Here is a 27,481-nt window from a genome sequence, read left to right as displayed (position 1 = left end):
GCATGTGGGCGTGCATTCACATAGATGCTTGTGTGTGTATAAGTAGAGGTCAGAGGTCACCCTCCAGTTGCATTCCTTAGTAGATGCTTACCTTGTTTTTTTGTAGACAGGGTTTCTCACTTGCATATAGGTTAGGTTGGTTGGCCAGAGAGCCCCAGGCATCCATCTGTCTGTCTCTCTGATGCCTGTGTACCACAACGCTGATTTGTTTGTTTGCGTGCTTTTGTTTTTGTTTTTTTAAATGTGGATTCTGGAAATTCAACTTAAATCCTCATTCTTGTGTGGGGATGTAAGTAATGACTGAACTATCCATTTATCCCCATTTATTTTTAATTCTTACTGTGAATTCTTACATTCAGATTGTTGTCCACTGCATGTTGAACTCTCATAGCTTGTAAGCTACAGTTTTCTAATATTTTTATAAATTTTTTGAGGATTCCATATATGCATACAATACATGTAGAACATATTAACTCCCTACTCCTCCCAATTTCTCTGAATTCGTCCCTACCCCTTTCAAGTTTGTGCCCTTAAAAAAAAAATAAACCAGAGGCTAATCTGCGCTGCCTATATATGCGTGTTTGGCTTAGCATGGTTGGGCTATATCCTTAAAACCAACTCTCCCTTCCCTGGAATCCCTCAATAGCCCCTCAGCTCATAAGCCCATCCCCCTCCATGCTAGAATGTTGACTGTCTTGATCTTGAGCAGGCAGCCAGGGCTGCTGTGAGTTCATGAATATACGCTGCATTTTTTAATAAACTAGTGCCTTTGTATTTGTGATGGCTATTCTTGATGGTCAACATGACTGCATCTGAAATTAACTAAAACCCAAGAAACTGAGCACACTTGTAAGGGATTTTTTTTTCTTAATTAAATCATTCGAAGTGGGAAGACCCACGTCTAATCTGGATCTCTGAGGTGGGAAGATCCACCTTTAATCTGGGCCACACCTTCTGCTGGCAGTAGAACATGGAGTAAGGAAGCTTGCTTTCTTTGCCTGTTTGCTCTCTCCAGCAAATCCATTCCTTCACTGACATTAGGGCCTACTTCTCCAGGAGTCCAGCATATACTGAAGATCAGCTGAGACATCCAGCCTCATGGACTGAATAACTACTCGATTCTTGGACCTTCCATTGGTAGACAGCTAGGCCCAGCTGGCCCAGCTGGCCCAGCTGGCCCACAGTCTGTAGACTATTCTACATTCCTTAAGTCCCATTCGTCTACAGAACCCTGACTAATACATATTCTTATGGACTGAACTGTTGAGTTTGTTTCTAGATTTGCTGGTCAGGCAGGAGCTCTACTCTTTACTAAATGGACATTTTTTTTTTTTTTTTCGAGACAGGGTTTCTCTGTGTAGCTTTGCGCCTTTTCCTGGAACTCACTTGGTAGCCCAGGCTGGCCTCGAACTCACAGAGATTTGCCTGGCTCTGCCTCCCGTTTGCTGGGATTAAAGGCGTGCACCACCACCGCCCGGCCTAAATGGTCATTTTTAATCACTATATTAACTGACAAACTGAAAATGGAAAAGGGAACTTTTCCTATGGAAAAATGGAAGGTATATAAATTTTGGTTAAAGGCAAATTGCTAAAAAGTTGTGGTCAATTTGGGCTGGATAATTCTCAGAAGACTGGAGAAAGAATAAAAACCCGGACAGATTCTGACTGCAAGTTTCTGATGAATGTAAAAAAAAAAACAAAGACAAAGACAAAAAACAAAACAAAACAAAAACCATGTCCTTCTTAAAAGCAAGTGAAATTAGGAATGATAAATAAGTATATTTATGTAAGATGTCCTTCAAAGAATATTCTTGTATTAAACAAATATGGCCTTGGTTCTATTTTTTCACTTAAGTAAAAATTTTAAGGTAAATACTATCACATTCATGATCCCTTATATGAGATTATCAGACCAACTATTTGTCTCAGTCACAAATAAAAACTTTGCTCTCCTAGACTGAAACCCATAAGTTCAGGTTTGAAGTAAAAGAGGTGACATTTTAAGCATAATGCAATAAGTAAGTGACCTCATCTAGGAAAAACAAGGTTGTGGAAAAAACAGTAAACTAAGGTTAGAACTGCTTATTAGTATAACTTATGACAGTGTTTAAACTGTTCTTATTGTAAGCAACAATAAGACCTCTAAGACCTCTGACCACCAGGGCTGGAGAGATGGCTCAAAGGTTAAGAGCACTGATTGCTCTTCCAAAGGTCCTGAGTTCAATTCCCAGCAACCACATGGTGGCTCACAACCATCTGTAATGAGATCTGGTGCCCTCTTCTGGCCTGCAGACATATATGCAGGCAGAATACTGTATACATAATAAATAAATAAATCTTTTTTTTTTTTTTAAAGACCTCTGAACATACCAATTGATGTTAAACTGTGGTACGTCTGAAATTTCCTATTCCATTCTATACATTTCCATTGAGAACACTTAACCCGCTGGTTTGGGGGAAGGAGCACCTGAGCCTCAGGAAAGGCAGAAAGGAAGACAATTCTGAATTCACACCCGAGAGTACAGGTTGGCAATAAACGAAAGAAGCATTAAAGACGCCAGAGTCGTGTACTTTGTCTACAGGGACACAGCAGGGCACTCGGGAACAGCAGCTTTCAACAGAGTGTCGGCTGTGGGAACTGGACATGTTGGAGAAGCAAATGGGACTGATGCTCTTCTTGCAAACCCTTCATCTGGTTTCTACTCCCTGGTCATTCTCTGACTTAAAGGCTTTGCTTTATCTTGTACAGCATTTTGTATCCACAGAGGAAGAAACTGGATTTTAGATCGCTGGCAGTAAAGTTACAGCATTTTTTTTTTCTGACCTTTTTTCAGATGCAGCCTTTTTCCCTAATCTTTTGGAAAATCTATGACATTTTCAAGGTCTGACTGGAGAAATCCTTGTTTTCAAGACTAGAGAACATGTGCTCCCCACTTCCCCCAGTCCCACAGCACTCACAGGGTTCTGGCAGCCTTGTTGTTAGATCCATGAATTCTTTCTCTGTCATCTCGATCCCCATGTTTTCTAAAAACGTATCCAGGCTATCGATATCAACACTGCCTTCTGAGTAGGGGGACAGGAAACATGCAATCAAACAGAACAATTCTAACTGGACTGTGCAGCTGTATGTTCTAGTATATCTTTTATTTAACGGTGGTCATCCATTTTATTATCATTTTAAAACACCATTCATTTCTTGATATTATTGTTACGATTTCAAGATAAACCCCAAACTTTCAACTTTGCTCAATAAACAGGAGAGTAAAATCCCCCAATGCTTCTGCTGGGCACAAGCCTACAGAGCAAAACCATCTTAAAGAGTCTATGAAAAGACCCATGTAAAGTTGACTGACATTTTGTAGAACAAGAATTATTTTTGTTACATGACCCTGCAAATGATTAGTCTCTACTTTTGACCTAAGTCTTTTTTTTTTTTTTTGTGATTGTGACCGGTTTTATTTTATATTTACTAAAAGCAGAGAACTCAGAGATACACCTTCTAAAAGCCCTCTATTGACCTCATGGAACATAGTTTATTAACACTGAATTGCAAAAGGAAAAATTATGGGTTTTCCTGCATGGGTGATTAGAATAGCAACTGAAATATTTCATGAACACTCTTTTTCTCCGTTTAGTAGAGAACATATTTTCTAATGGCATAAATTCCATGCTTAACCAGACCTCCCTTCTATGAAAGAGTAGTAACTTCCCAGCAGCCATGATCAGTGGAGGACTTCAGTTCCCAGATAATAATGGCCATAATACAAGTATCATTTTCTGAGAAATCCTAGCTAGTTCTCAACCCAAGTATGAAATATAGCAACCACAACTTCAAAAGATCCAAACTGTTATACTGTTATAAGTTTGTTCTTTATCAGGTAAAAAGAGTTACAGCTGTACACCACTCATGAATACCCTAACTGTTTTTTTTTAATTAATTTTTTTATTATTTATTTTATTTTACAATACTATTCAGTTCTACATAACAGCCACAGATTTCCTTGTTCTCCCCCTTCCTGTCCCCCTCCCCTTCCCCCCAGCCCACCCCCCTTTCCCACCTCCTCCAGATCAAGTCCACCCCAGGACTGAGATCGACCTGATAGACTCAGTCCAGGCAGGTCCAGTCCCCTCCTCCCAGATTGAGCCAAGCGTCCCTGTATAAGTCCCAGGTTTCAAACAGCTATCTCATGCAGTGAGCCCAGGACCTGGTACCACTGCCTAGATGCCTCCCAAACAGATCAAGCCAATCAACTGTCTCACCTATTCAGAGGGCCTGATCCAGTTGGGGGCCCCTCAGCTTTTGGTCCATAGTTCATGTGTTTCCATTCGTTTGGCTATTTGTCCCTGTGCTTTATCCAACCTTGGTTTCAACAATTCTCGCTCATATAAACCCTCCTCTTTCTCGCTAATTAGACTCCCAGCGCTCCACCCGGGGCCTAGCCATGGATGTCTGCATCCAGATTCCTCAGTCCTTGGATGGGGTTTCTGGCCCAACTATTAGGGTGTTTGGCCATCCCATCACCAGAGTAGGTCAGTCCCGGCTGTCTCTCGGCCATTGCCAGCAGTCTTTTTGTGGGGGTATCTTTGTGGATTTCTGTGGGCCTCTTTAGCACTTTGTTTCTTCCATTTCTCATGTGGTTTGACCTACGTCTTTAGGTGAGAGACCACACCCCTCATTTCTTTTTTGTTTTCTAGTCAAAACAATAATTCCCCCTTAGGACCCAGAGGAGGGAAATCCACAGGAGCCTAACACTTCCGGCATGGGAAAGTACTTGGTTGATACAGACACTATTCTGGCCTAAGTGAGGACACAGGAGTACAAGAAAGCAGGATGCTTCTTTCCACAGTACAAAGAATAGCCTTAAAGGCCTTTTTATTTTGCTCCTTACCATCAAGAGACTTCACGGCCTTCACCAACTGTTTCTGAAAAACTCTTCCATCATCTATTTAAAAAAAAAAAAGGTGTTTTGGAAATAAGAGTCAAAAGAGAGTACACAACTCCTACCTCAGAAAAAAAGGAATTCAAAAAAATCTTTGCCTAAAGAGCATTTCAAATATATACAGATAATATATGAACCAAAATGCTCAGTCTCAGTGATACCTGAGTGAAATTCAAATAATAATGAGATGTCTAAAATCCCTCTTTTTTCCCTGTATTATAAATGTGAGGGAAATAAAGACCTTAACCACTGTTGATGGGTGTTCAATTATAACAGCTTCTCTGGAAGGAAATAAACAAAATACCTTCTCATTCACAACTAAGTCTCAAGAGACTTAAGGCTGTCTGTGCAGATTTATCTTTAAGAGTATGAAGTGAAGACAGAGTTACAGTCAGGGTGCTGGAGCACATGGATCACAACTTTGACAGTAGGTACAGCTTTGAGGAAGGCCTAGATACAGTTTTACTTTGGCTTATTTATATCACCAAGGTTTTCTATGATCAGAACACATATTAATGCCATGAAAAGAGTTATAAACAAGTTAATACAAACACAAATATTATCTGTCAATTAATCCGTCATTTCATGTCTTCAAAGCATGAAGAGCAAATCCACGAAAATACTAACAGTGGGTTTGTCTTTGAATTATGGAGTTGAATGTATTTTTTTGTTTCCCTGATTTGTTTTTAGTTTTATTTCATTTCATAGTGAAGTTGAGAAATCTATCTTCTTTTTTTGGCCTTGGGTTGGGTGGGTCCGACAGTGAGGTGCTCATCTTGTAAGCACTGGTATCTGAGTTACATCTCCCCAATTTTTGCAATTGTGTGGCAAGCTTGTAAATCCAGTGGGGGGGGGGGGGAGGAGACCAGGAGGACCAGCAGGCTCACTGGCCGGCCCTGCTAGCCATAGGGGTGGACTCCAGAGCAGTGAAGGTCTGAGGATGACATCTGAGGTTGCCTTCTGGTTTCTACACATGCATGGACCCATATGTGTCTGACTACATGCACACATATAATTTTTTAAGATATATAAAATCACCTTTTTGGTAAAGTCTACATTTCACTCCTGTGAAAACATGCAGTGATGTCATTTAGCTGTTTTGTCCCCTGCGGTCGGTCATTCTTCCCTCACCCACCTCTACTTTCTAGCCCTCCCCCTCCCTCCCTCCCTCCCTCCCTCCCTCCCTCCCTCCCTCCCTCCCTCCCTCTCAGCCCCCTCGCTAAAAACAAGACCAATAAAGAACTTTGGTAGCAAATTTACAGCTGAAAGATTTGATGATTCTTAAATTAAAATCTAAATGATGAGATTTTATTTGCATCATCATTAGGTTTTAATAGTTTTCAAGCATTTTTAATTTGGGAACTTCTTTACATAGACTAGACACAAAACCAAACTATCTAACAAGCCCAGATGGTGGCCATGATACTTACCATTAACTGGCAACATATCTAGCAACTTTGAGCTTTCATAAGGCCTGAGTGAAATACCAAATGTGTCCAAAACATTTGGAAGTCTATTTGCATCAACTTTCCCTCCTTTGAAAGAAAAAGAAAAATTGTTGGTATATGACAATTTTAGGATCTGAAATCATGAAAAGGCTGGCCCATACAATGTCACCCTTACAATCACCTTCTCACACATTCCCTAGTAAGGCAAACATATTTCTTAATTTTTGATAAAAAGGGAGCATGGTCTTCTGAGCCTGTTGGCAAAAAGACATCTCAACCCCAAAGAAATTAATAATTTCTAATGGGCCACTAAGTCAGGCTTACCTGGTCACCCCCTAACACTGCAAGATGTGATTATGACTGAAGTAGCTCAATTCACTTCACTCCTCTGAAGTATTATTATTAGTTTAGTATTTGCCTGGATTCTAAACAAGAGCTTCCAAGCTCACAAAGCCTAGAGGCAGGTGAGGCAGGCAATGAGCAGACGTGGCTGTGGGGAATAGAGGGTACAAGCCTTGGCAAAAGAGGGTCAGGATGGGAGGGGTGAAAAGAATAAGGAACGGGTATGGATCCTCATGCCTGCAATTCCAGCATGTGGGAGGCTGAGGCACAAAGACTCAAGCTCGAGACCACCCTACCATTACACAGTAAGTTCAAGGTCATCCTGGGTCACATAGCAGAGTCCTGTCTCAAAACAAGAAGGTAGGAGGGAAGGAATGACCTTTCAACTCATGAATAGCTGATCTGAGATCTCCCATTAAAACATCAGCGAAAGATGAGCATGGTATTGTCAGAAACCACAAATTGTAATTTATTAAATATCACTATTTCTTTGTATGGCTGAACTTTAATTCAAGGTCAAAGACAGAAGAAAAATTGGATGCAAAAAATTTCATTATAAATGTTTAAAATATGAACATTAATAAACTTACAATGCAATATTGGGGAAATCCAAGCAAAACACATCAGCATTATTAAAATAAAAGCGTCTTAGTAATGTTTTACCTGTGAAAGATTTTGCTTCACTTATTACCCTTTTCACGTCAACTTTATTGTTTTCTGAAAGACACAAAACAAACAGAAATGCGACAATGGGACTAGGGAGACGGTGCTGAGCTGAGGAGTTGGCTGTATCGATCTCCTCAAGAGAACAAGCTGAAGTCCAGTCGTAAGAATGAGCCCACACCTGCCTGAAATGGGACTGGCATGCCGAGCACACGGAAATCTGAATGACAGTTTAAGATAAATAATCTAAAGTAAGCAAAAAAAGTTAACCAGAACCTTATTAACTAAGGTATACCCAGAGAAGCTCTTTACCAATTTAAGCATACACACATATAAATGATCAGAACCTAAATGTACTTTGCAGCCTGGTATAGTTTTGTGGTGTTTACAAATGGGACAGTTTGAGAAAACCTCTTTATTTTTAATAATTTTATGCATGTATACTGTGTATACTGTAGCCAATTCTATTTATCTTAGTTAAAGATCTTAATTTTAAATTCTTTTTTTTTTTTTTTCCGAGACAGGATTTCTCTGTGTAGTTTTGGAGCCTTTCCTGGAACTCACTCTGTAGCCCATGCTGGCCTCGAACTCACAGAGATCTGCCTGCCTCTGCCTCCCGAGTGCTAGGATCAAAGGCGTGCGCCACCACCGCTGGCTTTAAACTCATTTTTAAATGAAATTGAGTAAAGCAAAATTGCCTCTCACCTACAGGGAGAAAAGCGGCACAAAATTTCTAATGAGCACTTTTAGAAGCACTCAATATTCTAACGAGTCAAGGAAATTTGAATTAAAGCCATTTGGGGATGGAATGATTGAAAGTCCACACCTGAAGGCAGGGACTGGGGAAGTTGGCTCTGCAGTGATGTCTTCATGGCATGCAGGTGTGGGCCTGCATTTGCTCCCCAGTGTTACTGCCCCTCCCCCCAAACTGATAACACCAAATGCTGATAACGAGTGAAGACAAACAGAACTTGTTAGCATTGTGGAGGATGTACAATGTACAGAATGGCACATCCACTTCTGGAAACCATCTGTCAATTTCTTATAGAACTGAAGACTATGATGCACTGTTTCCACTCTGAGACATTTACCCGCAGGAAAAGTATGCACACATCCACACTGTCTTGTATTGTGTCCTCAGCAGCTTCACTCATGGTAGGAACATATGTAAAGTAATTCTCTTACCCCACATGCTTCTTTTGAGATGTGGCTGACAAGCTCCTCACCCAGAAACTACCTTGAATGGAGTAGGGTCTGGCAACTCCTTTGACAGAAATGTAGTGAAAGCATGCTGTGTGACTTTCTAGGTTAGGTTACATTGAGGATGCAGTTTTTACCTCCCTGTCTGTTAGGATGCTTGAACTTGGATCTCAGTGTCCATGCTGTGAGAAAGCTCAAGCTAGTAGATGCATGGGGTGTCCATGTGGAGAGAAACAGACTGCCCTAATGCTAATCCAATGGCTGCCATCAACTACTGCACATGAGAGACGAGCCAACTTCAGATGTCACATATCAGAAAGAAGCCAAACCTACCAGGTCACACCCCATTCCCACCTAGAGAATTTGTAGTCACAAAATATAGTTGCTTTGTGCCACTAATTCTCGGAGTAATTATTGTGCAGTGTTAGAAAGAAGACAGACAGACTTTATAAAGGACACACACAGTAGTTTTACTACATGCCATCCTGGGTAGGCAGAACTAATTTGAGAAAAATAAGAGTACCAGTTGATTTTGTGTTGGGGTAGAGATGGTTTAGGATAGGCCACAAGGGAAGGTCATGGAGGTGGGAAATGCTCTGTCTTGACAGATGTTAAGGTTACAGATGTGAGCACTCAGCCAAACTCAGCAACCACCTTGGGTAGGTTTGTATCAGTAATCACATTAAAAGTAATAAAAGCTTCAACTGAAAGGCAGAGATCATCAGACTCAATTAAAACATCCCAACTATATGCTATTCATAAAATGTACCCTTTAGACCTGTGGAAAAGGAAAGATAAAGATAGGCTGTGTAAGCAGGACAGACATGTCTAGTAGCATTGGTAACACTGGACAAAGTATTCTTTAAAGCAAGACATTACCATAAGTAAAAAAACCCTTCATAATGACAAATGGACTGATTGAAATGAAATATGATAATATGATATTCTCAATTCACATGTGTTAAAATAATTTAAACACATATAATGAAAGTACATGCACAGTGTGAAGCATGGATGGTATGTGCCTGAGATCCACTTAGGAGGGTGAAAAAACTGAATGTACATAAGAAAACACTGCAGTCCACAACATACAGTACTTTTAGTCCATGCCAATGCATTTCAGGCAGCTTTCACTGCTGCCGTGTGGTGTGGCTACACATAAGGTGTGGAGCACCTCTGTGTGCTCACAACCAAGGCTGCCATGAAGCTTCCCAATGCACCATGGATGAGCACTCAGAATACTTCAGATTTGTTATGTGACTGATTTTGAATTAGTTTTTGGCTATCTAGCTTTCAGAAATCTTATACCGTTATCATTTTTTGCACCCCCCCCCCAGTCATTTATATTACTTCTAATAGATCGTGAGCCACAGTTTAGAAAGCTGTAGTTCAAGCTGTTTACCATAGACTTTTCTCCATGAGAACCATGTAAGAGATAGACACATGGGCACTGAGTTAGAAGGCTGCTATGTGGAGCAGATTTACTTTAGTTACATTAAAAGAACATAAAGATTCAGTGCTTCTCTCTTTAAAAATAAACACTGAGGCTACCTACTCATGAAGGTGGCCAACGAGGTGGACTGAAATTTGAGTAACACCTTTCAAATCTCCAAATCTCCCTACTTTCTTTATATCAGGAAAGATTGAAGCCAGGCCTCCTGGTACACACCTTTAAATCCCAGCTGAGGAGGCAGAGACAGGTGGATCTCTGTGAGTTTGAGGCCAGTATGGTCTACATAGTGAGACTCTGTCTAAAAAAAACAAAACAAAACAAAACAAAATGAAAAAGATAAAGTAGAAAGGAGCTGGCATTGGAAGATATGGTGGAGGGGGTGGTGTCATCCAAATCTTTCTTTAAAATGTGCCTGAAGCCAGCCAGAGACAGGGTATGTTCCTCCTTCTGACCCAAGGTTTCAGAATGCATTTCCTGATGTCAAATAAGCACTTATTAAAATAGGCTTTTATGATTAGTTTTTTTCCTGAGAGCTCAATAATAGTCAAAACTCTTACCATCAACTTTCAGGTTTTTCATTAGATCTTGAAGCTCCCTTTGACTGAGATTCATTCCCATATTTCCCAAAACTGTGTCCACTCTACTGGCATCAACCTTGGGTCCTGTGGAGAGAAAGAGAGACAAGCAAAAGTTAGTGTCCCTCAACTGTGGAGAAAACTTACAATCCCTGAGAATTATGTTTGTCATTTTCAATCCAAACACCAGGGCCCAAGAAGAGCTTCAATACTGGCAGAATCTAACAGAGAATTAGTGCCTGTCACTTTAATCTTTATGGAGGAGACACCCACTAGAGAAAGCTAGATGTGACAAAGCAATGCCTCACCAAGTCACAGAAAGGTGACAATATGCCCAGTATTTCTAATTCATTTTGTTTTGCTCTTGTTGTATCTATAACTAACTTCTAGTATCTTAAGAATGCTGGGTTGCAAGTCCAATTTGGAAGCATTTTGGTTAAAAGTAAGTGAATTCAAGTAAAAATCTTAGTGGTAGTTTTGGTGGTACATGGGTCTGGTGGATGTGCTTATGGCTTGTGATACCATTTCCTTGTGATTGAAGTGTGGGTACATTTGGGCTTTTTCATACATCCATCTATATCTTACCCAGTAATTTCCTTCAGTGTAACTGGGAAAGAGTGTCTGTGCCCTGCATCTTCCCAGATGTCTTATTAGTCTATGTCCCTCCACTTTCATGGAGCCTTTGTAACGTTCTTACTTCTGGCACAAATGTCAGATTAGTAGTCTCTGCCACTGACTAAATTTACTCAAGATATGATAATTCACCCTACTTTTTTTTAACCACTGTGAGACCCAAGTTCTGATATTTTCTTCTTTTATTAAAGTCTGAAAAAAAACTGCATGAGGACATAGACACTCTTTCCCAGTTACATTGAAGGAAATTACTGGGTAAAATATAGGTGGATGTATGAAAAAGCCCAAATGTATCCACACTTCAATCACAAGGAAATGGTATCAATGACAAACACTGTGGTCCCAGATTCATTCACTTGACTTAGTGTCCCTCTTACCTTTAAAGAACTGCATACCGTCCAGCAACCGTCTCAGATAGACTTTTCCATCTGGAGGAAAAGAACTGTTCAGCTCGCAGAAGGGCAAAGTGGAGCTTTACGAACCAGTAATTTTAGAAACTTTCCTTGTAAATTGTCAAGGACTTTTTTGATTTACCAATAAATAATGAAATTACACAGAATGTATGGAATGTTCTAACTTCACTAACATGCCACAACACATCCTTTCCTTCCTTTTGTGATATCTCCTTAGTTTCCTACTATATCACTCTCTACTTTCTCTTTTCTCATGCACTCTTGGTTAATGTTAGATGGATCAATAGAAAAAGTTAATAAAAATACACTGAACTCATATAATGATGATATAATTAGTGATTTTCAAACTAAGGATTAGAAGGCATTAGTACTATACACACACACACACACACACACACACACACACACACACACACACACATATGACATATAGATTAGCATCCCTTATCCAAAGAAGTGCTTTGACCTTTTCTGATCTGGGGGTGCTTGAATATACATAATGAGATGCCTTGAAGACAGGATCCAAATTTAAAAATGAAATTCACGTTTCATAATTAGCTCATATGCCTAGGCTCAAGTAGTTTTATATAACATTTCCGTTGTCTAATGTTTGATTATGATTATGAAGTCACATGGAATTTTCCACTTGTGATATCACTGTTCCTCAGTTTTATATACTGAGTGTTATATATCTGGACAGGGCTGTGAGAGGATCACTTAAGACGAAATGGCATAAGTCACTTATTACTATCTGGCAAGCAAGCAGACAGAGACAATTCTAGTTTCCACACTTTAACAATAAGTCTCTCTTGGGGGTTATATTCTGATGGGAAGCACTTACCATCAACTGGTACATTGTTCACTATTTTGGATAGCTGTGAGTCTGTAAGTTCTATTCCCATATCTTGAAGAACTTTCGCTGCATCATGGATATCAACTTCCTTTCCTACAGATAAAAATGGCAACACATGACATTTCACAGAACCATTTAATTATTACAGAATGACAATGACATCTTCCACTCAATTCATAATAGAGTTAGGTTAGTTTTATCTGGGCATGGCTATCTCTGGCAGGAAATGGAAGTGCTGGCTTCAACTCTGGTACAAAGACAAGAATAACAAAATATGTTGTAATAGATGATCATAATTTCTGCTTGTGAGAGATTACTAGTAGGTAATAAGACCTTATCTTTTTTATTATAGTAACAAGTATTTACTAAATGCCTTTGAATAATTTATAAAAACTCCCCCACAAGATTATAGTTTGCTAAAAGCACAGAACTACATGGCATTGCCAAAATATTGGTAAACCAAAGTTAAGGTCTAGGAAATTGGACCAAAGCCATTTCATGTAAGGACAGAATGATCTGAATACACCTGATACTCTCTTACAAATGGATGCATGGAATATCCAAACTTATGGGCTGCAAAAAATGGAGTCCTGAGGGAAATTTATAGCAACAAATATCTATATTAAAAAAGAAGAAAGATGTCAAATAAACAACCTAAAGTTATACCTCCAGGAACTAGAAAAAGAAGAAAACAAACCTCAAACTTAGCAGAAGGAAATAAATAAATATCAAAGCAGAAGCAAATATATCACAAAGAAGAAAAACAACATGAAATTCCATAAAATTAATATTAGAGGGAATGTGATGCCTTAAGATATCCCCTCATCCTATTTTTTTTCACGAGTCCAACAAAATATCAGGTGTGAGTCTGGAGGCAGGGTGAGTGGCATGGAAAGGCACGGTGTACAAGAATGAACAGTGCACAAGTGCAATCCAGAAATAATGAACTTTAGACTTGTAAAAGAAACAATGGTTATTGTGGAAGGGAAGACAGTCACAAGCCTAAAGTAAGAATTAACAAAGAATCAGGCATGTTCTGCTCTGCTAATCAGCAAATCTTTAAGAGAAAGGGAAGAACAAAGAGTAAAGCCAGTCGACCATGGAAGAATACTCAACAGAGCTCAGGGTTAATAGAAGCCCCTCAGCAGAAACCCTATAGAAGGGCTTGGAACTCTTCAATTAAAAGATGCAAACTGAGCTGGCACTGGTGGTGCACGTCTCTAATCTCAGCACTCGGGAGGCAGAGGCAGGTGGATCTCTGAAGTCGAGACCAGCTTGGTCTACAGAGTGAGTTCCAGGACAGCCAGGGCTACACGAAGAAAGCCTGTCTCAAAAACAAAACAAAAACGAAACAAAAGTTGCAAATTGTCTGAATGGCCAACAGTATAAAAGCTGTTATTGTCTGGAAGAAACACACTTTTCTAGCCAGAAAGATGCAGGCTGAAAATGTATAAAACATTGGAATCTAAAGGTAATACTTACATCTGACAAAGAATTCAAGCCAAAATTAGAAAAAAAGAAATTCACTGTAATCTAATAACTCATCAAGAAGATATAATGATTGCAAATACATTTTAAATTTCATAAAGGAAATAATACTGGGCATAAAGGGACCAACAGGTCAATATACAATAATATTGGAGGACTTCAATACCTCATTATCACCAATAAGAAGACCATCCAGACTAACATCTATCACCAAACTGGTAGACAGAATGAACAAATAAATATCAGGGCAGATACTAATGAAATAGAGACTTAAAAAACAATACACGGGCCAGTGAAACAAATAGTTGGTTCTTTAAAAAGGTAAATAAGATTTAAAAACTCTTAATCAAATTGACCAAAACACACGGAGAGAAGGCCCACATCAATAAAATTAGGGATGAAAATGCATGTATAACAAAACCACTACATGCATCTTGGTGATCATTGGGGAACATTTAGAAAAATTTCAATGCAATAAGTGGTAAAACTTACAAGAATAGGAGAAGTCTCTGGATGCATATGACATACCAAAGTTGAACTAAGGATATAAACAACCTAAGTAGACCAGGAAGGAGCAAGCAACAAGACTGAAGCAGTAATAGAGTGTTTTCATAAGGCAACTCCAAGGCCAAACTGATTATTTCATGAATTCTATCAGATCTTTAAAGAAGGACCAACATCAGAGCTCCTTAAACTATCCTAGAAAATAAAAATAAAGAACTATCCTAGAAAATAATAAAGGAACAAACATTTCTAAATTCATACCATGAATCCAATTATACCCTGAAACTTATACCAGACAGGAGTATAATAATGGTAATATCAGAAAGAAAGTTATACACCAATTTCCTGGATGGACAGAGACACAAAATTCTCTACACAATATTTGCAATAACACAGTAAAAATGATTATACACCATATTCAAATTTGTTTTATTCCAGGGATGTCAGGATAGTTCAATGTATGTGAATGGTAGAACATAATATGACTTACACATAGAATCCAGGACAAAAATCATATGGTCAACTAAACAGATGCAGAAAAAGCCTCTGATAAAATTTCACATTCCTTCAAGACAAAAATTCTGGGGAAAGTAGGATAAAATGAGTATGCCTTAACATAACCAAAGCTACTTATGGCAAACCAATAACCAATACCATACTACTAAGGAAGAACTTAAAGTCTAAAATCAGAATAACAGTGTCTACTCTCACAACTTATTTTTATTGTAGTGCTTGAAATCTTAGCCAAAGCAATAAAGCAAGAAAAAGAAATAAGATATAGGAACAGGAAACGGGGGAGCCAAATTGTCCATGTTTTCAGATGATATGACCTTGTAGTTTAAAAAGTTGAAAGACTCCACCAGAAAGACCATGAGACCTACTAAAGAACTTTGGCCATTAGTAGCATGCAAATTTAGTAGCTTTTTCTATGTACCAATGACAAGTTTAATGAGAAAGAAGTCAGGAAAACTTTTTTTGTTGTTGTTTGTTTTTGAGGCAGGGTTTTTATGTGTAGCCATGGCTATCTTGGAACTTGCTTTGTAGACCAGGCTAGCCTCAAACTCACAGAGCTCTGCCTGCATCTGCCTCCCAAGTGCTGAGATTAAAGGTGCGTGCCACCACCACCTAGCAGGAAAACAGTCTTATATTAGCATTGAAATCAAGCACCTATGTATAAATTTCATTAAATGTGAACCTTTATAACAAAAACTACAAGGCACTGACTGAAGAAGGAAATCATAGAAGGCAGCAGAAGATGAGAAGAGCTCTCATTTACATGGATTAGCAGAACTGATATTACTAGAGTGGCCATATTACTAAAAGTGATGTACAGATCTAATATAAGTCCTGTTAAATTTGCTATGATGCTTTTTACAGAAGTAGGAAAAAAATCCAAACATTCATTTAGATAAGTCAAAGACCTCCAAATACCAGAGTACTCTAGAGGAAAAAAAAAAAGCCCAAACAACCCAATACAGGAGATATCTCAATACCTGACTTGAAACTACTACAGAGCCCAACAGAATAAAATAGCCTTGCCATGGCTCAAAAACATATATATGATGAATGGACAGAACAAAAGACCCAGAGATAAATACACATAGTTACAGCCATCACATTCTTTATAAGGTGCCAATAACACGCACAGGAAAAAAACAGCTTCTTCAATAACTAATATGGAGAAAATTGGACATTCACACCTGTAGAAGATGGAAACTAGATTCCCCACCTCTCACCTGTTTAAAAATCAGGAGGTAAGACCTGGAACTTTGAGACTTTAAAATGTAAATAAGAAATACTTACAGATGTAGGCATAAGTAATGACTGTCTGAGTTGGACTCTACTTAGAAAGTAAGAACAATGCCCGGCGGTGGTGGCGCACGCCTTTAATCCCAGCACTCGGGAGGCAGAGGCAGGCAGATCTCTGTGAGTTCGAGGCCAGCCTGGGCTACCAAGTGAGTTCCAGGAAAGGCGCAAAGCTACACAGAGAAACTCTGTCTCGAAAAACCAAAAAAAAAAAAAAAAAAAAAAAAGAAAGTAAGAACAAGAAATGATAAGTTGGATCTCACTAAGTTTACAAGTTCTGTGCAAATTACACTAAAATGATAAGATTACAGATGGGGAAATCTCTGCCAACTATTCATCCCACAGGTTATTAGCCTCCTGAATATAAGAGGAACTTAAAAATCAACAGAACAAATATTCTAATTAATAAAGATGCAAATAAACTGAGCAGGTGGCTTTTTCATAGTTGCATTATGAGTTAATTTAATTGCACAAAAATTGAAATCACAAGCCTCCAGTTTTCCAGAGTGGCCAACCTTTCTGTTTACCTACTCACAAAAGTCAGTCACAGAAACAGGAGCATCAACACATTAATAGAGACAACGCGTTTTATTCAGTCATAAAGAATGGATTTGTGGAGTAAGAACAGGTGAGTGACCAGCCGGCCAGCTGAACTGCCCTTACTCCCTAGATTCTGTTCCTAAAAACCCATTCTACTTTATGCCCCTCCCACTTCATGGCCTGCCCCTGTGGAGGACTTCCACTGCTGGGTGCAGGCCATACCAGTCAGAAGAACAGAGGACACCCCCCCCCCCCCCCCGCCCCGCCGCTGTACCAAAGGCTAAGCTAACAACCAGATCAGCTCCCAACTTGAACAGAGACTCCCTACTAGATCAGAGGTCACTCCAGCCACCAGAAATCTAGGCCACAAAGACTAGAAGACCAAAAGGGAATGAGAAACCAAGGAACAAAAAAAATACTGGTCCAACAAAGACAAACTCAGAAATCAGGACGTAGACCTATAAGCATCCCAAACCTAGATGCCTAAACATCAGTATAAGAACACAATCAACACCAGCCAGGGCAATATGGCACCACCACAGCCCAACTCTCATAGGACAGCAAGACCTGAATATTCCAATGCAACTGAAGTACAAGAAAATGACTTTTAAAACAACTTTATGAAGATGATAGAGCTCCTTAAAGAGGAAGTGAAAAACTCCCTTAAAGAAATCGAGGAAAAATACCAAAAAATTGGAGCAAGTCAATAAATCCCTTAAAGAATGCCAAGAAAGCCAAGAGAAAACAAACAAAACAGTCGAAGGAAACAATCCAAGACCTGAAAATTGAAATAGAAGCAACAACAACAAAAAAAAAAACAAAAAAAAACCCAAAAAAACAAAAAACAAAAAACAAAACAAAAACAAAAACAAAAAAAAAACAAAAACAAAAACCAAACTGAGGGAATTCTGGAAATGGAAAATTTTGGGTAAGTGAACAGGAACTACAGATGCAAATATCACCAACAGAAGACAAGAGTGGAAAAGAGAACTTCAGGCACTGAAGATATGATCGAGGAAATAGATTCATTGGTCAAAGAAAATGTTAAACCTAAAAAACTTCTAACACAAAATATCCGGGTAATTTGGGACACCATGAAAAGACCAAACCTAAGAATGATAGGAATAGAAAAGGAGAAGAATCTCAACTTAAAAACCCAGAAAATACATTTAACAAAATAATAGAAGAAAAATTTCCTACCCTAAAGGAGGACATGCTTATAAAGGTACAAGAAGGTTACAGAACACCAAATAAATTGGATCAGAAAAGAAAGCCCCATCGCCACATAATAATCAAAACATTAAACATATAGAGCAAAGAAATAATGTTAAAAGTTGCAAGGGAAAAAGGCCAAGTAACATATAAGGGTAGACCTATTAGGATTACACCTGACTTCTCAGCAGAGACTCTAAAAGTCAGAAGGACCTGGACTGATGCCTTGCAGACTCTAAAAGATCATGGATACCAGCCCAGACTACTATACCCAGCAAAACTTTCAATCACCATAGATGAAGAAAACATGATACTCCATGACAAAGTTAAATTTAAATAACATCTCTTCACAAATCCAGCCTTACAGAAGGTACTAGAAGGAAAACTCCAGCCCAAGGAAGTTAACTACACCCAGAAAAACACAGGCAATAGATAATCTCACATCAGCAAAGCCCAAAGAAGGAAAACACACACACACACACACACACACACACACACACACACACACACACACACAATTCCACCTTCACCACCACCAAAATAATAGTAATTACTAATCATTGTCCATTAATATCTCTCAATATCAATGGACTCAATTCGTCAATAAAAAGACACAGGCTAACAGAATTGATACAAAAACAGGATCCATCCTTCTGCTGGCATGCAAGAAACACACCTCAACATCAAAGAGAGACATTACCTCAGAGTAAAGGATTGGGAAAAGATTTTCCAAGCAAATGGGCCTAAGAAGCAAGCTGGTGTAGCTATCCTAATATCTAACAAAATAGATTTCAAACCAAAATAATCAAAAGAAATGGAGGACATTTCATACTCATCAAAGGAAAAATCTACCAAAATCATGTCTTGATTTTTAATATCTATGTCCCAAATGCAAGGGTACCTACATTTGTAAAAGAAACATTACTAAAGCTTAAAAATCACACATCAAACTCCACACACTAATAGTGGGAGACTTCAACACCTCACTCTCACCAATGGACAGGTCATCCAGACAGAAACTAAACATAGATATAATGGAACTAACAGACTTTATGACTCAAATAGACATATATACAGAACATTTCACCCAAACATAAAAGAATACACCTTCTTCTCAGCACCCCATGGAACCTCCAAAATTGACCATATACTTGGTCACAAAGCAAATCTCAACAGATATATGAAAATCGAAATAATCCTCTGCATCCTATCAGACCACCATGGATTAAAGATGGATTTCAATAACAGCAGAAACAACAGAAAGTCTACAAACTCATGGAAACTAAACAACTCTCTACTGAATGATCACTGGGTCAAGGAAGAAATAAAGAAAGAAATTAAAAACTTTCTAGAATTCAATGAAAACAAATATAGAATATACTCCAACTTATGGGACACAATGAAAGTGATGTTAAGAGGAAAATTCATAGATCTAAGTTCCTTCAAAAAGAAATTAGAGAGATCTCATACTAGTGACTTAACAACACACCTGAAAGCTCTAGACAAAAAGAAGCAAACACACCCAAGAGGAGTAGATGGCAGGAAATAGTCAAACTCAGGGCTGAAATAAATAAAACATAAACAAAGAGAACAATACAAAGAATCCATTAAAGAAAGAGTTGGCTCTTTGAGAAAATCAACAAGATAGACAACCCTTATCCAAACTAACCAAAAGACCAAGAGAGAATATCCAAATTAACAAAATCAGAAACGAAAAGGGGGACATAACAACAGACACTGCGGAAATCCAAAGAACCATTAGGTCATACTTCAAAAACCCATACTCCACAATATTGGAAAAACCTAAAAGAAATGGACATTTTCTTGCTAGCTACCAGTTACAAAAGTTAAGAGCTAATACCAATAGTCCTCAAATTATTCTATAAAATAGAAACAGAAGGAAAATTTCCAAGTTCATTTTATGAAGCCACAGTCACCCTGCTACCCAAACCACACAAAGACTCAACAAAGAAAGAGAATTACATACCAATTTCCCTCATGAACTTCGATGCGAAAACATTCAATAAAATACTCACAAACCAAATCCAAGAACACATTAAAAAGATCATCCACCATGATTAAGTAGGCTTCATCCCAGGGATGTAGGGATGGTTCAGCATATGAAAATCTGTCAATATAACCCACCATATAAGCAAACTGAAAAAAAAAAAGCCACACGCTCATCTCATTAGATGCTGAAAAAGCCTTTGACAAAATTCAACACCCTTTCATGATAAAAGTCTTGGAGAGATCAGGAATACAAGGAACATACCTAAACATAATAAAGGCAATTTACAGCAAGCCAACAGCCAACATCAAATTAAATGGAGAAAAAAATTAAAGCAATTCCACTGAAATCAGGGACAAGACAAGGCTGTCTACTCTCTCCATATTTATTCAATATAGTGCTTAAAGTTCTAGCTAGAGCAACAAGACAACAAAAGGAGATCAAGGGGATACAAATTAGAAAAGAAGAAGTCAATGTATTGCTATTTGCAGAGCTATAACAGTATATCTAAACGACCCCAAAACGTCTACGAGGGAACTCCTACAGAAGATAAAAACTTTAAGCAAAGTGGCTGGATACAAAATTAATTTTAAAAAGATCAGTAGTCCTCCTATACACAAATGGTAAACAGCTGAGAATGAAATCAGGGAAACAACACCCTTCACAATAGCCAGATAATATAGAATATTTTGGCATAACTCTAGTCAAGCAAGTGAAAGACATGCATGACAAGAATTTCAAGTCTTTGAAGAAAGAAACTGGAGAAAATAACAGAAGATGGAAAGATCTACCATGCTCATGGATCAGTAGGATTAACATAGAAAAAATGACTATCCTATCAAAAGCAATCTACAGATTCAATGAAATTCCCATCCAAAGTCCAATACAACAATATTCAACTTCATATGGAAAACAAAAAGCCCAGGATAGCTAAAACAACTCCGCACAGTAAAAGAACTTACGGAGGCATCACTGACCCTGCCTCCCCTTTACTCAAAAGCTTTAAGAGAACAAGTTAGCTTGCCTCCTGAGTGGCTCAGGGAGCATCTCAGAAAAGAGTCAGAGAGGGGAAAGATTTCAAGAGCCAGAAGTTGGGGAGGACTTGGGCAAAACAGTGTCCTCTGGACACGACAGGGACAGCCATACTTCTGAACCCACAGTGGCTGTAGTTACCTACACAAGATGAAGCCAATCAACATTCCAGTATGGGGGTTTATGAGTCCCCACTCCTAGCTGGAGAATGGGGAGTCAGTTTCTTTGAGGGTGAGGCCCTGGTAGATCATCCACCCTCAGGTGCAGAGTCCAACTCCCATGAGTACAGAGGCAGCACAAACGGACTCACAGGACATGAAGCTGGGAGGAGTTAGTGGGAGGAGTGGGAGGTGAGTATGATCAAAACACACTGCACACACGAATGAAATTCCAAAAGAGTTAAAATTATATAAACTTGAAAACTAGAAATAATTGAAAAAAACTCTGACCTTTTTTGGCCTGATATACTATCAACTTTTCTTGTATTTAAATGTCTTTACTTTGACTTGAGCAGCCTTTAAAATATAAATCATTCTCTCATTGAAGCATACTTTTTAATCTCAGATTTTAAAAGGCCCAAGTCCTCTTTTAAAAACATTAAATCTTAAAATCTTATGTAAATTTTTTTATATAAGATTGAGTATATTTTTATTACTTGGTGTTCTCTCAAAGATGTCTAATTCAAGGAAAATAAAATCAATTTACTATAAAACATTACATATGTGTTAACTTTCTCCTTACCTGTAATACACTGTACTTTATCCATCAGTTTCCCCAGGTCAATTTTCTTATGCCCTACTAAGTTAAGCAGAGGGGAGTAATAACATAGACTCAGAAAAGCTATATAGCTCAGGAGATCCTTTATATTTAAGATTACTAAATAACCCAATAAAATAAATCTAACTAAAATGAAGACTGACATTTAATAATGAATAAAGATATTCTAAAAATGTTTGAACAAAAGGCAAGTTATAAAATAAGTTTATTTTCTTATATTTAAGAAAATTCAAGTTATAATTCTAGCTACTCCATAATCTTTAGTACAAAAGTTAACAACTATTAACTTCTGGAAGTGTTGGCTTGTGACTTTCTGGCAAAATTCTATTATTTTTGCACTACAGCATCTTTTGGAATTTTGGAACAAAAAATATTAAAAGTTACATTTTTCTTCTCCAATTATTATTAAAAGTATGTTATGTACATATTTTAAGTGGCTTTTCTTGGGATTAAGCAGTCCTCCAACATTTCTTCTCAAAGTCATGATTTCCTCAGCATTTGCAAAGACTGTTCGTTATCGTGTACTGTGTCCAGTGCTGATAGAGATGAAGAGTCGGATGTTAGGCAGCAAGGTAGGAGACAGCAGAAATGGCTTCAGAAGGTCAGGTTAGTGACTCCCTGAACCCACTGTATCATTTGTAGCCATTTTAAGTTAAAACAAATCAAGTTAAAATTATAATAACTTTGTATAAATTTGTATAAAATTAAAAATCGCACACAAGTGTCTAAGGAAAAGATGTTTCTCTTCTTTCCTCTTCTCATTTCAGTTACTATAGCCCACTAGAAATGGGTTCGCATCCAGGCTCTAAGAATGTTCACGGGCCATGGAGAGTATGCTATGTGTATTTTTACTTTTAAAGTTTATTATTGTTAGTGTTATGTTAATAGTAACAGCAGCAGTTAATGTCACATGTCTTCCTCTGCCACTCTTCACCTTCCTGGACACAGACACAAGGTCACTGTGGCTGGCTTTTATGTGGTGGTGTGGATCCGAGCTCAGGTGCTGTGGGATGTTCTGTATGGCAAATGTGTTGCTCTGATTGGTCAATAAATAAAATACTGATTGGCCAGTGGCTAGGCAGGAAGTATAGGCAGGACTAACAGAGAGGAGAAAAGAAAGAACAGGAAGGCAGAAGGAGTCACTGCCAGCCACCTCCAGGACAAGCAGAATGTGAAGATGCCGGTAAGCCACAGCCATGTGGCAAGGTATTGATTTGATTGGTTAGTAAATAAAACACTGATTGGCCAGTAGTCAGGTACGAGGAAGTATAGGCGGGACAAGGAGGAGAAGAATTCTGGGAAGTGGAAGGCTGAGTCAGAGTCACTGCCAGCTGCCGCCAGGACAAGCAGCATGTGAAGATGCTGGTAAGCCATGAGCCACGTGGCAAGGTATAGATTTATGGAAATGGATTAATTTAAGATATAAGAACAGTTAGCAAGAAGCCTGCCACTGCATTACAGTTTGTAAGCAATATAAGTCTCTGTGTTTACTTGGTTGGGTCTGAGCGGCTGTGGGACTGGCGGGTGACAGAGATTTGTCCTGACTGTGGGCAAGGCAGGAAAACTCTAGTTACACTCAGGCCTGCATGTTTGCACAGCCAGTGCTTTTACTCACTGAGCCAGCTCTGTCGTCCTGGGTATTTTTTTAATTTTAAAGATTTATTTATTTTATGTTATATGAATGAGCGCTTTGCCAGCATGTATGTACACATACCACATACATGCCTGGAGCCTGTTGGGTCCCCTAGGACTGGACTTAGGGATGATTTTTAGCAGCCATGTGGGTGTTTGGAACTGAACCTGGGACCTCCTTGAGAGCGGGTGCTCTAGACCACTGAGCTCCCTACTTAACCTCTCATTTTTGTCTTCTGAGAAAGGGTCTAGATGACACAGCCAAGCCTGACCTCAAACTCACAATTCTCCTGCCTCAAGTTCCCAGGTTCTGGGATTATAGATGTGCATCATCATACCCAATCAGTGTAGATCTTGAAAGTTAGTAGTGTAATATTGCTTTATAACATTTGTTACAGTGACAATATTAAAAAAAAAGAATTGAAAGGAAGAGAGGGTGGATGGAAGGGAGGAAAATTTCAAAATCAATGAATAGAAGAATGAAGAATGGTTGAGGAAATTGGACACACTGGATTAATGTCAGTGAGATATAGATCAGTGAGAAAAATCAGGCTGCAGATCCTGTGTTTGTAAAATCAAACAATAACTCTTACTTCATCACTACTAGAAAACCCTTACTCTGCAATGCACGGAGAAAAAGTGAAAGGATTTTCAATTTTAAAGTACTATATTTTTTATTTATTTTGTGTGAGTGTGTGGGTGGGTGGTGTGCATGTACCATGGTGCACATGTGGAGTAGGATTTGTTCTCTCCTTCTACTATGTGGCTCCCATAGGCTTCTTACATCATCAGGCTTACTGACAAGTGCCCCTACCTGCTGAGCCATCATGCCTGCTCAGATTATAGGTTTTAAAGGGACAAAAGATGAGGTCTCTCATTTGTTTCATTAAAAGTTCTTCTGAAAGTTATTAGAATCTCTCTTGGGCTAAAAGTAGATTAAACCTTAAAGCACTCATAGCTAATGCTGCAAACTCAACTTCTATTTAAAATCAGACTTCTTGTACCACTCACCACCACTCAGACCAGCCTTTGTCTGCTCAAGTTCCTTTTCTGTGAGCTTGATGTTCAGGGCGTCTAAAGCAGCATCCAGATTATTGACGTCAACCTGCCCTCCTATTGAACACGAAAGAAAATGGGAAAAGTGGAATGGTTCTAAAGCACTGAGATTTGAAGGTATTCTAAAATGCACATATGTTTTTATGTTTAACAGGTCTTACCACCTACTATGTGCTGGAAAAGAGAATCTTCCACAGTCTAGTATAACTGCTAATATTTTAAAACAAAAGAACAAAACCATAACAGATTTTCATCCAGTTGTCTAAAGGTTAAGGGCAGGGTTAAAATACCAACTTATTTCCTCAAAAATTAAAAGTATCTACACTTGAGAATGTGGGCAGGGGCATAGGTAACATAAGAAACACAAATCAATAATCTCTACAAAGAGGTTTCATTTGTTTCCTAAATGGTTTCAGATTATTCTCCTGGTTATTTCCCCCCTCCTTCCTTCCTGTTGTCTTCCTCCTCTTTCTCTTCTTCTAAAATGCCCACTCACAGCCCAAAAGTTACTAACTAATTAATGTGGAGCTTAGAGGACAACTTGTGTGAGCCAGTTCTCTCTTGCCATCATGTGTTTCTGGGGCATCGAACTCAAGTCGTGAGGCTTGGCAGCAGGCACTGTTACCCACCACTGAGCCATCTTGCTGGCCCTTTTCTTTTTCTGTCTTATATTTCTTTTCTGTTTGCCTCCCTTTCTCCTTCTCTCTTAACTTTCCAGCTTCTTTTGTTCTGAGACAGAGTATCACAGTGTAGTCTGGACAGCCTGTGATTCAATATATAATTCAGGCTGACCTTAAACTCACAGGGAATCTCTGGCTTCAGCCTCCGGAGTGCTGGAATTAGAGGCATATGCCACACAACTGTTATTTTCTCCTGGAAAATAACCAGGAGAATAATCTGAAACCATTTAGGAAACAAATGAAACTCTTTGTAGAGATTATTGATTTGTGTTTCTATATGCATTTCTATTCATATACATATGAATATATAATATATTCAGTTTATATATATATAGCTAATATATATTAATATATATTTCAGTTAAGTTTGTAAAATACAAGACAGTGGAAAACTTCCTTGTATAATAGATTATTATCAAGAAAAACAAATATTCTTCAAGAAGCAACATATGTCTTTGCATTGAAGTAATGCAAATTCAATAGCAGAGGGTAGTTCAAACACCTTCTCACGTTGCTACTCACGTTTATTACTTTTCACTTCTTTCATCAATCTGTTTTGAAACACCCTTCCATGATCTGTAAATAGAGGCAGAATTCAGATCTCTAGAACACTGGCATGGAGAGTCATCAAAACTCTTATATGGTCGCATGGTTGTAGCAAGATGCATTTTAGTGAGTTGATATCAAAGTTGGTCTTTCAAAGTCACACAACACTGACATTTAAATGCAAATATTTTTTTTCATTGTCATAAACTTATCCATTCTTTGGTTTTATAGTCATTTATGAGTTTAATTCTTCCATGCTGTATCACAGTAAGATATATACAACACATTTTCTTTTTACTCTGTAGCTGTTCTAGTCCTCAAATGACAATATGCTGATGACTCTCAAATGGTGTCTGAGGAGGTAATAACAGTTTACTTTCAAGTTGAAAGTGGCTTTGCATTAACTTATAGATATTTTGAAACACTGAGAATTCAAAAGCCCACTAAGCCAAGTTACCTGGAAGGTATCTGCCACGTGGCATGAGACAGGTGGCGTGACTTACCATCAGTGGGCAATGTTTTCAGGACTTGATTCAATTCCTTGCCAGAAAGCTCAATCCCCACATTTTTAAGTACATTTTGGAGGTTACGAGAGTCAACTTTTTCACCTTAAAAAGATGGATATTCATAAAATATTAGGGAATAACTGAATTATTTTGAATCATCTATAAATGTGCTTTTGTTACTGCTCTTCCTAATGCAAGAACAAAGAGGAAAAAGATGTAAAATCTCCTAGTAGAAATAGTTTGTTGTAAGTTTAAAACAGAATTTATCACTTAATATTTGTAGATCCTAGTGTATATTTCTAGTGATGAAAATAGTAGCAGGTAGTACAGAATGGCTATATAATTATTGGCTATTTAGGATAATAATAGCTGGCATAATAAAAATACATAATTAAAATATTACATATACTTTCTATTTTGTCAAAACCTTATGCTGCTCATGAGACATTATTTATATATTTTTAAATGCTTTATTCTCTTATTGTAACTACCTAGTTCTGATGTTGGTAAATAATGACACCATTTTATTGGAAAAAAAGTAGCAAAGAAAGTAAGACATTATCAAAAAACAGACAGTATTGTTTTACTTATAAAATAACAAGTAAATAAATAAAGTAAATAAATCTGTGGGGCAGGGATATACATATTTTATCAAGAGGAATACTGAAAATACATGAATCTATAAGCTATTACTACATTTCAGAGAATACTATTAAAAGATTAAACATAAATTATAATTTGTTTAAAAATCATTTATGACAAATTCTTACCAGTAAAAGCTTTTGCTTCATCTTTCAAAATTTTCAGAGGCACTTTCTTATCAGCTATAACACAAAAACATAACTTGAAGCTCAAAATAAATAACTTATGAACACTCTCCATTCTCCTAAGATAATAATAACCTAAAGCTATGGCCCACCCTATGAATTACAGTGGGGTTCTTGTTAAGCACTTTAAGTAGTCACTCAGATGTTTACTCATAATATATAAAAAGAATGAAATACAGAAAAATTTGAATTGAAAATAATCTTGTTTCAAAAATGTGTATGAAAGAGAAAAATCTCATATTTGATAATGAAAAGACAGGATTCAAAAGTGACTATTTCCTAGAGGCCAGCTTTCCTGTTCCCAAATTTAGAAGACTCTTCCTGACCATGTCACTAATGCCCAGGAC

At 38.1% G+C, this 27,481-nt stretch overlaps 1 protein-coding gene across 1 annotated transcript in view; it reads right to left on the bottom strand.

Annotated features, from left to right (window-relative positions):
• Window positions 1-27,481, bottom strand: part of Efcab3 (EF-hand calcium binding domain 3) — a 419,664-nt gene that overhangs the window by 125,751 nt on the left and 266,432 nt on the right. Inside the window, exons 118-129 of the mRNA XM_076543522.1 lie at window positions 27,078-27,131; window positions 26,305-26,409; window positions 25,778-25,831; window positions 24,531-24,632; window positions 21,852-21,905; window positions 12,509-12,613; window positions 11,632-11,682; window positions 10,604-10,708; window positions 7,394-7,447; window positions 6,371-6,475; window positions 4,890-4,943; window positions 2,959-3,063 (exon numbers count right to left, since the gene is read on the bottom strand). Of these exons, the coding sequence (XP_076399637.1) occupies window positions 2,959-3,063; window positions 4,890-4,943; window positions 6,371-6,475; window positions 7,394-7,447; window positions 10,604-10,708; window positions 11,632-11,682; window positions 12,509-12,613; window positions 21,852-21,905; window positions 24,531-24,632; window positions 25,778-25,831; window positions 26,305-26,409; window positions 27,078-27,131 (948 nt within the window). The remainder of the gene's footprint in view (window positions 1-2,958; window positions 3,064-4,889; window positions 4,944-6,370; window positions 6,476-7,393; window positions 7,448-10,603; window positions 10,709-11,631; window positions 11,683-12,508; window positions 12,614-21,851; window positions 21,906-24,530; window positions 24,633-25,777; window positions 25,832-26,304; window positions 26,410-27,077; window positions 27,132-27,481) is intronic.

Source organism: Peromyscus maniculatus, chromosome 8 (genome assembly GCF_049852395.1).
Source record: "Peromyscus maniculatus bairdii isolate BWxNUB_F1_BW_parent chromosome 8, HU_Pman_BW_mat_3.1, whole genome shotgun sequence".
Classification (NCBI taxonomy): Eukaryota; Metazoa; Chordata; class Mammalia; order Rodentia; family Cricetidae; genus Peromyscus; species Peromyscus maniculatus.
Note: the sequence above shows the minus strand (reverse complement) of the source record. Positions and strands in the feature narration are given on the sequence as shown.